This window comes from Macaca thibetana, chromosome 7 (genome assembly GCF_024542745.1).
Source record: "Macaca thibetana thibetana isolate TM-01 chromosome 7, ASM2454274v1, whole genome shotgun sequence".
NCBI lineage: Eukaryota > Metazoa > Chordata > Mammalia > Primates > Cercopithecidae > Macaca > Macaca thibetana.
This window is the reverse complement of record NC_065584.1, coordinates 144,750,852-144,767,717: the sequence shown is the minus strand read 5'-3', so window position 1 is coordinate 144,767,717 and position 16,866 is coordinate 144,750,852. Positions and strand designations below refer to the sequence as shown.

Below are 16,866 nucleotides of genomic sequence, written 5' to 3'. Positions count from 1 at the left end.
GCACAATCTCGGCTCACTGCAACCTGTGCCTTCTGGGTTCAAGCGATTCTTCTGCCTCAGCCTCCCAAGTAGCTGGGATTACAGGCAGGTGCCACCACGCCCAGCTAATTTTTTTTTTTTTCATTTTTAATAGAGATGGGGTTTCTCTGTGTTGGTCATGCTGGTCTTGAGCTCCTCACCTCAGGTGATCCACCTGCCGCGGCCTCCCAAAGTGCTGGGATTACAGGCATGAGCCACCATGCCCGGCCTATGGCATCTGTCTTCTAAGGGACCTCCCTGCTTCAGCCTTTACAGAGTGTTTCTTTTTTTTGACACGGAGTCTCGCTCTGTCGCCCAGGCTGGAGTGCAGTGGCCGGATCTCAGCTCACTGCAAGCTCCGCCCCCCGGGTTCACGCCATTCTCCTGCCTCAGCCTCCCGAGTAGGTGGGACTACAGGCACCCGCCACCAAGCCAGGCTAATTTTTTTGGATTTTTTTAGTAGAGACGGGGTTTCACGGTGTTAGCCAGGATGGTCTCGATCTTCTAACCTCGTGATTCGCCCGCCTCAGCCTCCCAAAGTGCTGGGATTACAGGCGTGAGCCACGGCGCCTGGCCTATAGAATATCCTTCTAGCTTCATCTCTAGCTCTGTTCACGGCCCTCTACGGAGCACGCCTCTGCCTTTGTTCTTTGAGGAGCACGCAGCCTCCTTCCTCCCCACCTCAAACATCCCACAGTTCCCACTCACCTCTCGGTCTGGGCCAGTGCACAGCATCAACAAGCTTTTTCTGAGAAGGCAGAACCAGCTATTTTTTGGTCTGTGTTCTCATCATACTCTACATATTGTGCTTATGAGAAGGGGGGAGAAGCACAATACTCCTAAAATCAAAATAAGTCTGCTTTGTTTCTAATTTGAAGGCATCTCAGTATTTTTTGCCTATGCTGCCTAAACCAAATGCAGGATTGTTTTGTGTATGCGCCGGCTTGAGGTAGACTATATGATGACTTACCTTAATTTATGTCTAGTTAGAAACTGAGTAAAGTCATGCAAAAGTAGTAATACTGCTTAATTAACAAGAGGTTGCTGAGACTTAATCTGTAGGAGTCTCTTGGTTTAGATTGGCCTTGGGTTAAATATATACTGTGGCGTGTACAACACAGCTGTGAATGGTTTACCATATGGGTCCAAATAACTAGAAAGGAAAGTCAGCTAAATTAGAAAAGGATGAATCTAGACTCCAGAAAATAGATTGTAATTAGCAGCAGCACAACCCCAGAGTTAGCGTAAGTGCCAATAAACTGGTACAGCTTTGGTCTCTCTCTGGAAGGGGAGGGTAATGAGTTGCCCTGTTATTATTGCCAGTTTTGATTTTAGCAGTATTTGTGTTCTCCGGAAGGGATGCAAAAGCCGGTGATTTTTTCCCCCCTTTCTCAGAAGCGCAAGTATGGAAGCATAACTGCACCAAGTTTTGCACTTATTTTTTTCTTATAGTTTTAAAATAGAACTGCTTAAGATTTCTGTGGCCAAAAGACTAACATCCCATGCCACTGCAGAACACGCCAGGATGGATATTTTTGGTTTCACCTGCACACCAGGTATATTCATTTGGCTGAGCAGAACAATTAGAAATATATTCTCTTTTTTTTTTTTTTTTTTTTTTTGAGACGGAGTCTTGCTCTGTCGCCCAAACTGGAGTGCAGTGGCTGGATCTCAGCTCACTGCAAGCTCCACCTTTCGGGTTCACGCCATTCTCCTGCCTCAGCCTCCCAAGCAGCTGGGACTACAGGCGCCTGCCACCACGCCCGGCTAGTTTTTTTTTTGTATTTTTTAGTAGAGACGGGGTTTCACCGGGTTAGCCAGGATGGTCTCGATCTCCTGACCTTGTGATCCGCCCATCTCGGCCTCCCAAAATGCTGGGATTACAGGCTTGAGCCACCGCGCCCGGCCAGAAATATATTCTCTTAAGGGTGCCAGGAGGCAGACTGGCTGGGAAAAGTAGCCTCTCTCCTCTAACACAGGGCTGCAAGTGAGGAGCTAAACCAAGAATAGGTCTGAGTGTGAGCTCTTCTGTGACTCGCGTAGCCCAGGGCCCTCTCACCCTCCTGGAAGGGAATGGACCCTTCCCAGTTGCTGAGGCCTTTCTCTCTGTGTTCACGTTTACTTTAGACTGACTTCTCATCTTACAGCAGTGCTGGGAACAAAGAGGCCAGTGCTGAGTCACAGCCGCTCTGACTCCGCCAGCACAGATTTTCTTTGTAATGATATTTGTCTATGTAGCTATGTAGGTGCCAGACCCGAGCCAGGTAGCTATCAAACACTGGAAAAGGAGTCCCTGGAGCTTTTCTAATTGTAGGCATCAGCTTTCATCACCTGCCTCTCTTCAGCTCTTTCTTTTTTAAAAAAAAAAAAACAAAACTGTTACCTCTTTTCCCTGAGGAAATCCAAATACCAGTTTCACCCAGGGACAATGGCCGTAACTGGATTCTAATCTGGTGTCAGCAACGCCAAGAAAGTTCTCCACTGTCAAGTGAGTTAAGGGTGGCTATGTTGGTTTCTCTCGCATCTGTTCACATTTTTTTATTTTCTGTCCCATGAGGCTGACGGAGTAACGGGGCACAATACAGTGCTTGCATTTTATGTATGTTCCTTCACTGACGATTTGATTTGGATCTTGAGCAGTGGTATACTTTGTGTTTTCTTGCTGGTCTTATAGCTTATTTCAGAAATATAATTCTGCATGGAAGGCAGACGAGGTTCTAGATTATTAAAGTAGCCGGTGAGATTACCAAGACAATGATACCTTAAATCCTTTCTAAGGAACTCAGTTGAAGTGAGATCAAAGCAGAATGGAAAAAGAAGAAATTTGATTTTTGGACCAAAACCACTTCTTAGGCACTTAGGTAAACCCTGCTTTCCGTGAGTTGGGACTGTGTGCCCAGCTGTGCCAGACTTGGGAGAGGCACCAAACTCCCCTGTCTGCTTTCACCCTGTGCAAAGCCTACTTTCTCCCCCGTCTCTCGGCAGCTGCCAGAGTTTGTCGTGTAACTGGACTGCTCATCCATGTGTGTCAATGGCAAAAATGTTCTCTTTCTTTGCCCCATATTTCAGATAGAAATTCAAATGCAAGCAGGGGCCAGGCTTGTGACAGAGAAGCTGAATGAAGGCAGTAGATGTGTTTCTAGATGTTAACTCAGCCAGTCTTTTCTGCATCCTGGTAAAATAAGTATTATCATATCTCTGTTCTATGGGGTGAGATGCCTAGGCCTAGGGAGGGAACTAATGTGCCCCAGGATCTCACAGGTCTGAGTCTTGTGGAGTTTCCAGAGCACTACATTGTGGCTGCTACTTATCTGGAGGCCTCCCCTGGCGTCTGTCAGCCAGCTGGGTGTCCTGTCTTGGTGAGAGACGCTCTGGAGACAGTGCTTGCTTGTGCTGGATGACCCAGAGGGGCAACTTTGATAGCAGGGGTTCCGGGCCAGCCAGCACCATGGTGAAGGTGCTTTGGGTAGTCCTATGGCTAGAGGGGAGCTTTTCTTTCCCTAAAATTTCTCCCAGTAGGTGGGTGACTGGCTGGCATACTAGGCTTGTTGGGAAGGCCTACCTCCCTCTGCCGAGTTAGTAATGTCTCTCCTCAGAAGAGAGTCTTCTAGCTCTTTCTGTTGAAAAAAACCTCAGCTGGGTTATCCCTTTAGTGGCCATGCATTATTACCAGGTGGAAAATCATTACCTACAGATTACCAAGTGTAAGTGCATTTGTATGTAAAAATTTCAGCCCAGTTCTCTACACATTTGACACATTATTGTCCCATATCCTTTATAGGAGCTAGATGGTGGAGCGTGGTATGAAAAAGTATCAGAGTATAATTTTAAAAAGGTACAGACTTGACTCATAGGATAAACATGTATTAAACATTTATTTAACACATTGAGGTAAGGCTGGTTCAGAGGGAATTTGAGATACTGGATGTTGGTAAGTGTTGAGAAAAGAATGTTGGAATAAGATTGTTGTGCCAGGCTTGGTGTAGTGGCTCTTGTCTGTAATCCCAGCAGGCAGGAGGGCCTGGGCAACAAAGGGAGACCTCATCTCTAAAAAACATTTTTAAAAATTAGCTGGGCGTTGGTGGTGAGTGCCTGTGCTTCCAGCTGCTCAGGAGGCTGAGGCAGGAGGATCATTTGGGCCCAGGAGGTCGAGGCTACAGTGAGCCATGGTTGTACCACTGTGCTCCAGCCTGGTCAACAGAGTGAGAGACCCTGTTTAAAAAAAAAAGAAAGATTGTTGAGCTGTATACAAGACTATTCATGTTCTATAGGGCAGTGAAGCCACAGCCTTTGGGGTTATCCTTTCTACTGGACCACAATCTACAAGTTAACATGTAACCCTGCAGAGTGTATGCCCAAATCAGTAGAAAGTAGCATGTCAGGTAAGACAGGTCCCTTGAGCATGAGTCTTTGGGTCTGTGAGATAGTGCTTCAGCACATACCTGGAGGATATGCTGTCTTCCTCTTGCTTTATTTTCAAGTTTTGCATAATTTTCTATCACAGGAGGCTGAGTTGCCCAGTGCAGTGAGCCAAGGTCTTTAGTCCTGGTTTGAATCTCAGCCCCGCAAGTGTCTTGCTTGTGTGACCTTGGGCGAGTCTCTGCCTTCTGTGAGCATTGGTTTCCTCATTAGTACAACCGGGATGACAGTGGCACCCACCTTAGATAGGTGTGGTGAGAATTACATGATAGAATATGGGCATCTGATAAAAATGCCTGGCACATAGTAGGTGCCTAGTAAAAAGTTATTATTATTTTGAGATGGAGTTTCGCTCTCGTTGCCCAGGCTGGAGTGCAATGGCACGATCTCAGCTCACTGCAACCTCCGCCTCCTGGGTTCAAGCGATTCTCCTGCCTCAGCCTCCCGAGTAGCTAGGATTACAGGCGTGCACCACCACACCTGGCTAATTTTGTATTTTTAGTAGAGACGGGGTTTCTCCATGTTGGTCAGGCTGATCTCAAACTCCTGACCTCGTGATCCGCCCACCTTGGCCTCCCAAAGTGCTAGGATTACAGGCGTGAGCCACAAGGTTACTATTATAATAATAAGGCAAAAGGTTACTATTATTGTAATAAATGAACTATGTCCACATGTACACACCCATAGCTCTGTGGCGCTGTCCTGTCTTTGTGGCATGCCTCTGACCTTCTTTTTGTAAAGATGATTTTTTTCTCAGCTTTGATACTTGTATGCTCAGTAATCTTAAGTCGTGGTCTTCCCCATAATCTAGGTAAGGAGAGGATCTGGACAGTTTTCCTTTGTTTTCCAAGTCAGCCCCCACCCTCCTGAGACCTTCATCAAACACAAATGAAATCCATTTTCTTTGTGCATTCAGTGTGTCTCGGCAGATGTGAGTCAGCATCCTGTTCAGAACGGCTGTTGGTGCCTTGCCATGGACAATAAAGACACACATTTTCCATGGAATGCCAGGCGCTGGAGCTGACTTGGGGTTTCCACCCGCCGAGAGGAGGAGGAAACTCCAGGAGGCTGATTTTGTGGTTTTGGATGCAGCCATCATTTTAAACTGCCAATGTTCTCTATGCTTGAAAAATACAGTAAATGATTTATGGGACCCAGGACCCCCAGGTTTCTCCTGGCACCCTGCTGTCAGCAGCGCCTCCCCGTGGCATTCCTTTGGCAAAGCTGTTGCTTCAGATTAACTGGCATTTGGAACAGTGACTGACCTCTGGGGTACCCATGATCCAAGTGTTGAAAATATTGTTGTAGTTAGCTAATTAGATTAGCTGGCTATTTTTGTTCAAGGAGTAAATGCTTAAAGACTTCCTTGTGCTGTTTCCCATCAGGAGCCAAATACGTTTGTGTCTTGGTTCCTCACCAATGTTGGAAAAGTGTAACTTCTTTAGTTTTGAAAAAAAAATTGTAAAACATCTGCCTGAATTACAGAATTCATGTTTTCATCCACATTCTGTGGGATCACCGTATCCACATCACTCTTCCTTGCGGAGAGGCTTTGCTTAGATGACTTTGTGATCACTCACATCAGACACAGGAGGAAGAGGATGGAAAAGGAAGTGTTATTCAGGTTTTCTGTTTCTTCTTTATGCCCTTGCCCCACCCACACGGTTTCTTTAGACCCTGGGCCCTTCCGCCCAGCAAACACTTCCTTAAGCACTGGAACACGACAGGTCAGAGAGTATAAATCAAGGAAGGCAGAGCCCCATCTCCCGGGCATCTGGCACTATATTGAATTTAGAGCTTTTCTGGTGTCCTGGCACTGGCTGTGCATTGTTGATGATGATTGTGCTGACATAAGTATTCGAGGTTCCGTCTGAGTCCTTCAGTTGCATCCTGGGTAGAAATGGTGAGTAACCGGATGACCTTTGCAGCCTCAACCTGTACTGAATAATTTTTCACAGGAATAAATGGCCTCACCAATTACAATAGCAGGGCAAGAGGAAGCAGCAGTGTTCTAGAGATAAGATGGTTCAATCCCATTTGAAGATGCATGTATTTGGTATTGCAATATAGGACATGATTTAAGTGGCTTTGACTAGGCAGTTGATCCTGGCTTCATGATTTTTTCCTCTTTCCAGTTCAGTTTGAAACATGCAGACAATGGTATGGGAGAAATAGGTGATGCAGGTGAGGTTCTTGGGCAGGGCGGTGGAACGGGAGTCTTCTACTTGCAGAAATAGCCTCCATTTCATTTCCTTGTAGTTAGTGGCGTTAGCACTTGTGCAATGCATTACGGCTGTTCACTTGTAAAGTCCCAGCACGTTAGATACTGCCTCTCAGCTGGCTGTTAGCTTGGTAAATTATTTAGGTAAAATACATTTCGATTCCTTCAGACTATGGTTGTTGCTGCCTCCTAGGTAAGATTCAGGTTAACCACCCAGGCTCTTTATGGGGATTTCCAGTAATTGGATTAAATTCTATCTCTGCTGGCTGGACACTTAGCTGCTATGGAAAGAAAGGCAGAAAGAAAGCTGTTTCGTTGACTAAGAGTGCGGTACTGCATCACAGCTTGTGGAGTGAGCTCTTTAGATATTACTTCTTACCTGGGTTGTTTGGGCAGAAGTAAGCACTTCTTTCCCTAAAATTGTAGTCGACCCTGTACCTCACAAAAGCAGTTGGTAGAAGTAACACAGAAGTCTTTTAGATAGATAGATTTCTCAAGACGTTTCCATTTCCCACCCGTGGTTATCATTTTCTGTTGGTGATTCTCAAATAAGGAATTACTGGGGAGCTTGTTGAAGTGCTGCTTCCTGGGTCCCAAGTTCTAGAGAGCTTACTTACTAGTTCTCAGGTAGGGCCCAAGGGACTGTGTTTGTAATAAATGCTTCATGTGATTTTAATGCAGGTAGGCCAGGAACCACATTCTGACCCAAACACAGACTTTGCATTTGTTTTTAAGAGAGAATACTTTTTCATGGGTCAGTGTTCTTGGTGTGCATTCAGGCCAGCCGCCCCTAGGTTGACTTCTGAAAGTATTAGAATTGAGGTTAGAGGATAGAATTGTGTTTTGTGATTGGTTCTTCAGCATTTTCAGTTGGTGGGTAATAAAATTAAGTACAAAGCAAAACACATTAATAAGCAAGTGGTTTTCCTGATATAAAGCTAGAGCCATAGAATTTTGAGACAGAGCAAGAGAGCAAACAAACAAGCGAACACATGTGTTGTAGGCATGCAGGCACAGCAGCCCGGGCCTATGTCCACTTTGTGGATATTTAGAGTCTTTGAATTAATCTCCTCTGCCTGTTCCTAATTGAAACAAAATATAAGTTAAAAATTATATCCATTAGTGTTTTCTGGAAGCAGAATTTGGGGGTCATTGTTCAAGCCCCCTTACTTGTGCCAATATAGAAGCTGAGACCCCGGGAGAACAAATGTTCACACACACAACACATGCGGGGATGGGCTGCAGTCACTCTGAGCCTTAGAGCCTCCGCTTATGAAACAGAGAAGTCACTATCCCCACTTGGTTGTTATGAGGATTAAATAAGATAACTTGTCTTGCGATGTTTGGAAACTGAAGAGAATTATATAGATGTAATTCCTAATTATTATGCATACTGTGTTTTCTTCTAACTGAAGTATTTAGAGCTATACAGGGACTCTCTTGAAGTGAAGTCACTAGTTGATTCTAGAGCAATGACTGCCTGCCACTCGCTGGGTATTTAAAAAAAACCCATTTATGGTCATTATGGTGAACTTTGGAAGTACAGATAATCAAAAGAAAGAAAATTTAAAATTATATATAATCCCAACACTCAGATGATAACTATTACAATTTTGATATAGAGATGTCTAGATATTTTCTTATACATGCATACACATTTTACAAAAATGAGAGTATACTGAGCATACTGCTTTGCAACCTTTTTTTTTTTTTAACAGTACCTCTATTGTGGATATTTTCCAACATTATTTAATACTTCTATGCCATCATTTAAAATGACTGCATAGTATCCCATTATATGGAAAAAAGAACATTTAATCAGCCTTTTATTGGACACAGGTGTTTTTCCTAACTTTACTTTTCAATATTATGTACAGTGCTGAAATAAGCATCTTTGAAGCTGAATCTCATATCCAGCAATTGGATTTCTGTGTTTACCTTGGCTACTCTAAAAATCAGAGCTAAAGTTATAGATGCTACAGTTAAGATAGCCAGCATATTGATATGGACTTGCTTTGAAATGAGCAGATACATTTTAAAAAGTTATTTATTTTTATACCCAGAAATTCTAACTTTATACTTTTTGATCTGACACACTTGAGAATTGAAAATACTTCCTCTGTCAATCTGCTGTTTGTTTTTGTCTCAGGCATTACAGTTTTGACCTTTCTGTTTCTTCAGGACTCCTCTGATTTTCTTCAGGCCAAGCCGTTTGTAGTTTGCAAGTGACCTTGTAGGTTTAGCGACTCTATTCTCTCACCCAAGAATTACTTATCCGGTTATGGCAAAGACTCTTTCTTTTATTAAACAAAGTTAATAATCAGTCAGGAGAGAGACTTTTCACATTCTGAATTTACAAACTCTGCTTTCTTAAGTTAAATGGCATGTTAGGAGTATTTCTGATATAAAATTGGAAACTTTCAGACACCAGAAGGCATTGCTTATCTTTGTAAATACACATGTTCCAATTAAAATAGGTACTAAAATATTTTGGTGGCACTTCAAAACTCCCAATTTAGATTTAATTTAGATTAAAACACTTACTCTTTTTAATAAAGTTATAAAATTGATTATTAAAATTGCCTATTGAAGATTAAAAGCAGTGGAACATTTATTTTCCTTACAAAACAATTTTGTCTTCAATAAGTATGATTGCATTAATCAATTATGCTATGAAAATACAACTGCCATATTAAATCTGACTCATTTGTCATGACAGTTTTTATAATTATAGAAATTATACCTAGCAGCTTATATAGCCATAATCCTGCAATAAATATAAATAATTATCTCTATTAATTCAGTTTGCAGTTACTCTCTATTAAATCCCGAGTTAAATGGCAATTTGGGGACCTTCATTTAAAATCCTACTAAATCTCTGTTGTTCCATCTGACTGCCAGAGCCCCACATATGCACCTCCTACTGTTGATTCCAGAAACCAATTTATGAATAAAATAGTTTTTAAACCACAAATATTTAAAAGGTCCATTTAAGCTTGAGGTTTGAGGCTCTCAGGAAAAAAAGGAAAGAGAGTGTACACATTGGGTAGAGGATGCTGACAAAAGAACTGGAACAAATCTCGGTGTCTTGGTATTTCCATTTGAAAAACAGTATAGAAACTTCAGTTTGAAAAACTCTGCTTGACACCTTCTATGTAAGCCCAAAACACTAGAGTATATGGTTGAGTAACGATTAACAACTTGTATTTCCGTAGGTGTGGATGAGGTCACCATTGTCAACATTTTGACCAACCGCAGCAATGCACAGAGACAGGATATTGCCTTCGCCTACCAGAGAAGGACCAAAAAGGTACAGGCAATTCCAAGGATGGAGGGCATTTCTTGTTGAATTTTTATTTCCTCAGACATTGCTTTTTCTTTTCATGAATTGTGGCTCTCATGAGCAAAGACTTCTGGGACCATTGGATATCTAAGATTTTCTTTTTAAATCCTGGTAAGAGTCACTGCACATGTGTGTGTGTGTGTGTGTGCATGACACACAAACACATGTGGCCTTTAGAGCAGCTATCCCCAACGTTTTTGGCACCAGGGACCGGTTTTGTGGAAGACAATTTTTCCATGGATGGGATGGGGAGGGATGGTTTTGGGATGAAACTCTTCCACTGTAGGTCATCAGGCATTAGACTCTCATAAGGAGTGTATAACATAGATCCCTCGCATGTGCGGTTCACAGTAGGGTTTGCACTTCTATGAGAATCTAATGCCACCGTTGATCTGAGAGGAGGCAGAGCGCAGGTGGTCATGCTCGCTTTAGAGTGCTTGGGAGCTCCTGTATAAGGACAGTACCCTCCTCCAACCCAGGCTACCTGGAGGGAGAACTTCTGGGAATAGAAAGTTAGGAATAAGGAACGACAGCAACAGGCACCATTTATTGAGTGCTTACTTTGGACCAGGCACTGTGCTCAGTTTTCTACATGTAGCAACTCCGTTTCATCTTTCTGACTTCTGCTGGTTCTTGATAAGATGTTTCTAATTTAATTTTAGGACACTAGCCTCCAATGAGTGTTGATCCTAACAAGCTCCTCTCATTTAAACAATATACACTTGAATTCTTAAGCGTTTTGCAACGAGTGGGCTTAGTTGGCAGTTCATTTGGTCTGCAAAGCTATCTTCAACATGCCGTGCTCCTACTATTTAAAGGGTCTTTGTGTGCTTTTTCCCTTTGCTTGTGCACTAGTGGTTAAGAAACAACCAGTGCGTGTTCGTCCTTTATTTTGTCAGTTTTAGGAAATTTTATTTTTAAGGATGTGCTGCTTTATTTTTAACTTCTTGCTATTAAAAGCTTTTGATTTATTCTTGGACAGTGCAGTAAGTGTGGCTTCCTGCAGCTCCCATCTGACTTATGGCTTTCACTTGTAGCCACAGTGGAGGTGAGCTGGAAGGATTCTAGAAGAGACATTTCTGCCCTTGGGATTGACATGACCAGCAGGGTCCTGGGAGTTGCAGGTCAAGTCTTGCTACACTTCCATTCCCCGCACTCTAAACAGTTGGAAAGGACACAAATAGGAAAGCATTTGGCTTCTTTCATCTCATGTGCATTAAAATTCTTCTTTCTCTAGACGTATATTAATCTTCTGTAGTGAGGCGTAGAGGGGAGTGCTTTCTTTCTCCAGCTTTCCAAGAGGGTTTGTGAGCTGGTTAGAGCCAAGTTCCCATTGGAGCAGAAGGCTCATCTCTGGACAGCATGCGCAAAAATTGATCTTTCAGCTGTCACTGACAGAGTCTGGTCTTGGAATACATTTGGGTGTGTACACACAAACATAGAAGCCTGGAACCTTTTTTTTTTTTTTTTTTTTTTTTGAGACAGGGTCTTGCTCTGTCACCCAGGCTTGATTGCAGTGGTATGATTCAGCTTACTGCAACTTCTGCCATGTGGACTCAAATGATTCACCTCTGCCTCCCAAACTGCTGGGATTACAGTCATAAGCCACCACACCCAAAACCTAGATACTGGTTTTAGATTAGATATATGGAGAACAAAGCTCCCATGTACCCTCTTGGAGAGAAGATATTACCAGAATTACGATGAGGTCCCAAGATCTCACAGGCTTTGCTGTGTGCTGGGGACAGCTCACCACCCTTCTAATTCTTGACTCTCAGCCTTAGGCCAAGGAGAATTATATATCTTTTATAAAAGATAATGTAAACTACTTGAGATAGTTTCAAGTGAAGCAATCGGCTGTTTGTGAAATAAAGAAAGTCTGTGAAATAAGGAAGATTTGTGTTGCAGAGTTCTTTAGGTATACGGGCTGCGGCTGCCCAGGTGATGAGCTTGAAGAACCTGGGCCCAGCTAGCAGAGCGGTGAGGAGCTGGGAGGGACAGCTGCTTTTACGATTCTTTCATGTTCTAGCAGACGCCAGATGCGAGGCTTCTCCTTACAGGGAATGGTTATGTTTTGTTTATCATAGATTTCTGGAGTTTTTGTTTAGTTTTTGTTAAATGCAAAGCTCTGTGCTGGACATTGTGAGAACCAGGAAGTTGAACGCCCATAAGGAGTTTAGAATAGAAGTAGAAGAAGTCAGTAGGTGCCCAAATGCTATTTGAGGTTTGAACAGAGAATGGGTAGAGGGGAGTGTCAAGGGTAGGCTAAGTTTGGAGTTACCTAACCTCAAAGTTCCAAACTGGGAGACTGGTGTTATAATTGGGAGCTATTGCTTTTACAGTCCTCTCCTAAGTGCCGTGTGTTCCCAGGACATTGGGAAGCAGGAAGAAATGGGTGGCGAAAGGCTTGGGCCAGATGGCTTCTAAGATCCTTCTAACACTTTTGATATCACGAATGATTCAAGATGGTTGTCTCTGAAGCAGGCTGAAAATCACCTCTCGTATCCTGCAAGTACCTCTAGGGGCTAAGTTTTGTGGATGCCACGGGTGCTCTTAGAAAGCAAGGAGAGAAAGAAAGAAGAGAGAGAAGAGAAAGGAAAAAGTGAAAAGAAGAACTTTATTTCAGTAGGAGGTTTCAGTCATCAGCCATGATTTGTAGGAAGTTTAGCCCTAGGAAGCATCGCTAAAAGCCACATTGAGTTGGGGTGTCTGTCTACATACATGGGTGCTGACCAGACCTCTGACTTAAATTTCTGTGTTCATGGTGACAGTGGAACCCTTAAGAAATTATATGCAGCAACGAATTCAAGGGGGCCAATTCGGAGGTGTTAGTTTCCTATCACTTCCGTTAAACACGGTCCCAGTTTGGTGTGGACAAAGAGCTATTTTCTCAGTATTAGATACAGTGTTTTGCATAGGAACGTTTCATGACCTCACTTCCAACTGTGCTGGGGCCTCTGGTTCCTTCTGGAGACTTTGAGGAGCTGCTGCTGGACTGGCTGCCCCCATGTCTTTTACAGTATATCAGCAGGCCACAAGATCTGCTTCCCAGGAGGCTGTCTGCTTGAACACCTCCTCCTTAGCAGGGACCTTGATCTCGGAAAGTGTCCTGCCTTCCACAGGGTGTTACCGCTTTCAAGCATGTTGCAAAGTGCCTGCACTCTCACAGCTTTCTGAGGAATCACATACGACTCCAGTTTCCTTTTATTGACTGGGGAAGAAGGCAAAATTAACTTGGATTTTAAGGAATTTCGTTAAAGCAAAGCCCGATGTTTATGTTTCTGAGATGTGGGTCTGTTGAAGGGAATGCAGTTGAGGGTGTTTGACCCAAGACTCTGGAGTAGTCAAAGACTCATAACCTGCTTCACAAAAAGATCCCTTTTACTTTTGTTTTACTCACCAGTTTTAAAGTAAAATAAATATTTTCCTCATGATTGCCTGTTTTCTTGAAGGAACTTGCATCAGCACTGAAGTCAGCCTTATCTGGCCACCTGGAGACGGTGATTTTGGGCCTATTGAAGACACCTGCTCAGTATGACGCTTCTGAGCTAAAAGCTTCCATGAAGGTAAATGCGTGTGAGATGTCATCTCTGTCAAATCTGCTATTAATTTTGTGAATTACAGCTTTCTGAGTGTAATTTGGTGATTTTCAGTTTTCTTGAATTCTCATTTGGAACCATTTTTTAAAAATGAACTGAAGTTATACGTCTCAGGATTTGTACCAAAAATATTTCAATTACTTGTTTTAAGACTGTAAAGACATTTTATGATGCTGAGAAGTCAGTTACCAGCTGCTACTACTCAGCACCTGGGCAATTGGAATACCATTTGGGCAAACTACTTCCTTGATTACACTTCCTTCTTTAAAAAGATATGTTGTGATATTAAGGCAAGAAAAAAAACCTCATCTTTTGTTAAGTGAAGCTTGCAAATTCTGCCCATCCTTTCGTGGGTGTTTCTTCCTCCCATATTCTGTCAGTACCATTTGTTTCAAATTCGGGCAGAATCAGAACATCATAGTGCACATGAGGGGTAATTTCAGTTGATGAATCGTACCTGAGTCGTACCTCTGTGAAGTGTCACGTTATCTTTTATGTTTTTCTTTTGTAAAGTTCTTTTGAACCTGGAATTTTTGGTTAAATTAAGTAAAAATTCTAGATTGGAAACCTCCTGAACTTTGTGCATACCTAAAACATCAAGTTTTTTGTTTTGTTTTGTTTTGTTTTTTGAGACGGAGTTTCGCTCTTGTTGCCCAGGCTGGAGTGTAATGGCGCGATCTCCGCTCACTGCAACCTCTGCTTCCCGGGTTCAAGTGATTCTCTTGCCTCAGCATCCCGAGTAGCTGGGATTACTGGCATGTGCAACTACTCCCGGCTAATTTTGTATTTTTAGTAGAGACAGGATTTCTCCATGTTGGTCAGGCTGGTCTCGAACTCCCGACCTCAGGTGATCTGCCCACCTTGGCCTCCCAAAGTGCTGAGATTACAGGCATGAGCCACCGTGCCTGGCCAACATCAAGTTTTATATAAATGCAATGGATGTACACACATAAATGTATGTTACTGCAACACATTTGGACCCTTTTCCTAGTGTGGGTCTGCAGCATTTGAACAGTCCGACACTGCCCTCTGCTGATATACATGGGTAAAGTCTGCGCTGTAGGGGGGAAGCCATATGTCTGATTTTTAAATTCTGAGTCTGAGTGTGTTTTCTCTGATGCCGCTGTTCCTGAATTATGAACAGTCTGAGCTGTAAGCCTGTCACCAGAGCTAATGTCACAGTTCAGTTGTCATCCTTTCCCCAGAGAACACAAGAGTGAAGCTGCTTTGGACACTGGGCATCTCCAGAGCCCCGAACTTGATAGCTCAGGGCTGCTGTAAGATTTGTTGTTAAGTCTCTTTCTTCCTTCAGTTCTTCAGCTTAGCCCAAGCTGTGCTCAGTTTATTTGAGCGGACTTGTCTGAGTTTCCTAAGTAGGCTGTACTGCAGAAAAGACATCATTAAGAATGATAAAATGTCAACAACATTTCATGATCCTGGTTGATAAAAATAGCACTCCTGAAAACCGAGTCTGTGGACGTTTGGAGGCAGGGATGAGTCAGCCTCTCCTAGGTTTCTTCTGGCCATCAACACTTCAGATCAGTTTGTCTTATTTTCGTCAAGAATCTGTTTAGTTGTGATTCGTGTGGCTTTGCTGGTATCTATTACTAGGTATTAGTGACTTGAAACAGACCTTTTTGAGCTGTCAGTCACTGTTGTAATCTATGTAATTGGGCCCAGTGGAAGGTGCTTTAACTGCTGAAGCTTTGACCCTGGGCCAGCTCTTCCATTAGCTATCACAGTTGAGTACCCTTCCAAAATCCATAAAGCTTGAAGTGACATTAACTGAACTGTGCTTTAAAAAAAGATCTGTTTTGACTTCTGGCAGTACCGGTGGCAGTATCTGCCATATGTTACAGTAGAATTTGCCCTTGTGATAGGAATTGTGGACAGTCTGTGGAGAGTTTGGGCCGGATTTTGGAAATTGCCAAGGTCACCTTTGAATGTAGACATAAAAACACCATTGGAATTATCAGATATTACCACTGGTATATCAGTGATGGAAGGAAACACATCTTATATTATTCTGCCTGTCTTGCAATTCTACGATGTCAGGATATAGCATTTTTCCCAATGTGTGTTATTTTTAGACGATATTTCTATCATCCTTGAGATTGAACAACTGCTCCTCAAAATATTCAAAGATGCTCGGTAGTCATTTAATAACATTTGTGTAGAATGCTGTATGGACTTTTTGCTAACAAGGGGAGAATTTTTGGCTTTGCTGGAACCTCTACAAATCATGATTAAAAACTCAGAAAGGAGAGCCATTGGCTCAAAGATTAGATGAAGAATAAAATTCAAAATTAACCATTAACCTGAGGCTTAACTTGTATTATACAAACTACTTTTTCAGGGACATATAACCTCTAATAAGTTTAATTAATAGCTGATACACTTTTCATGTGGATAAGTAAGTTTCTTATTGTATTAACACCTTATAATTGATTTACATTTTAAACAGTTGTAATTCTACTTAGTTCAAAGTGGTATTTCCATATTCGGAAAGACAAGTATTAAAGAATCCTGATTATTAAATCTTGACTTTGATCATGAAGCCAGCTTTGAAATACATGTTTCAGAGTCCTTTCAAGCTATCTGACATGCTCAAAAGTGTATATATTAAATTTGAATACATCACCCATCAAATTCTTACTCCTTAATAAAGTGTTGGTGTCTAGGTTTATTTGGCACTTCATTATTTCTTTTTGCTTCCCTAAAATGCCTGAAGAGTGCATAATTATCAAGCAAAAATGGAAGGACAAGAATGAAATTTTTAACATTAACCCAATTTTACATTTCAAAGAGGTGAAGCTAAAAAATTTTTCTTAACTATACCTTTGCCTGATAAAAAGACTTACTCTAACAATGCTGGCTGCACGTGAGAACATAAACTTTCTGTATTCCTTTATTTTAAATTAGCAAGAAGAATTGTTTAACGAAGAAAATTCTCGTCCGTTAAAATAGTGGGTGGTTATTGTAGAAACAATAATAGTAAGAAAAAGTTACTTTATATACCCACAGCAAACGGCAATTACCACTTTTAACATTTGGCATATTCTATTGCTAGAGTGCAGTGGTGCAATCTCGGCTCACTGCAAGCTCCACCTCCCGGGTTCATGCCATTCTCCTGCCTCAGCCTCCCAGAGTAGCTGGGACTATAGTCACCTGCCACCACGCCCGGCTAATTTTTTGTATTTTTAGTAGAGATGGGGTTTCACCATGTTAGCCAGGATGGTCTTGATCTCCCAACCTTGTGATCCACC

The 16,866-nt window shown here is 42.4% G+C and overlaps 2 protein-coding genes across 4 annotated transcripts in view; both read left to right on the top strand.

Moving 5' to 3' along the window:
* The window catches only part of BNIP2 (BCL2 interacting protein 2), a 1,133,240-nt gene that overhangs the window by 401,600 nt on the left and 714,774 nt on the right, over positions 1-16,866 (top strand). The window lies entirely within an intron of this gene.
* Positions 1-16,866, top strand: part of ANXA2 (annexin A2) — a 49,462-nt gene that overhangs the window by 22,884 nt on the left and 9,712 nt on the right. For all 3 annotated transcript variants that reach the window (XM_050797280.1, XM_050797279.1, XM_050797281.1), the window contains exons 4-5: positions 9,874-9,968; positions 13,454-13,567. In XM_050797280.1, the coding sequence (XP_050653237.1) occupies positions 9,874-9,968; positions 13,454-13,567 (209 nt within the window). The remainder of the gene's footprint in view (positions 1-9,873; positions 9,969-13,453; positions 13,568-16,866) is intronic.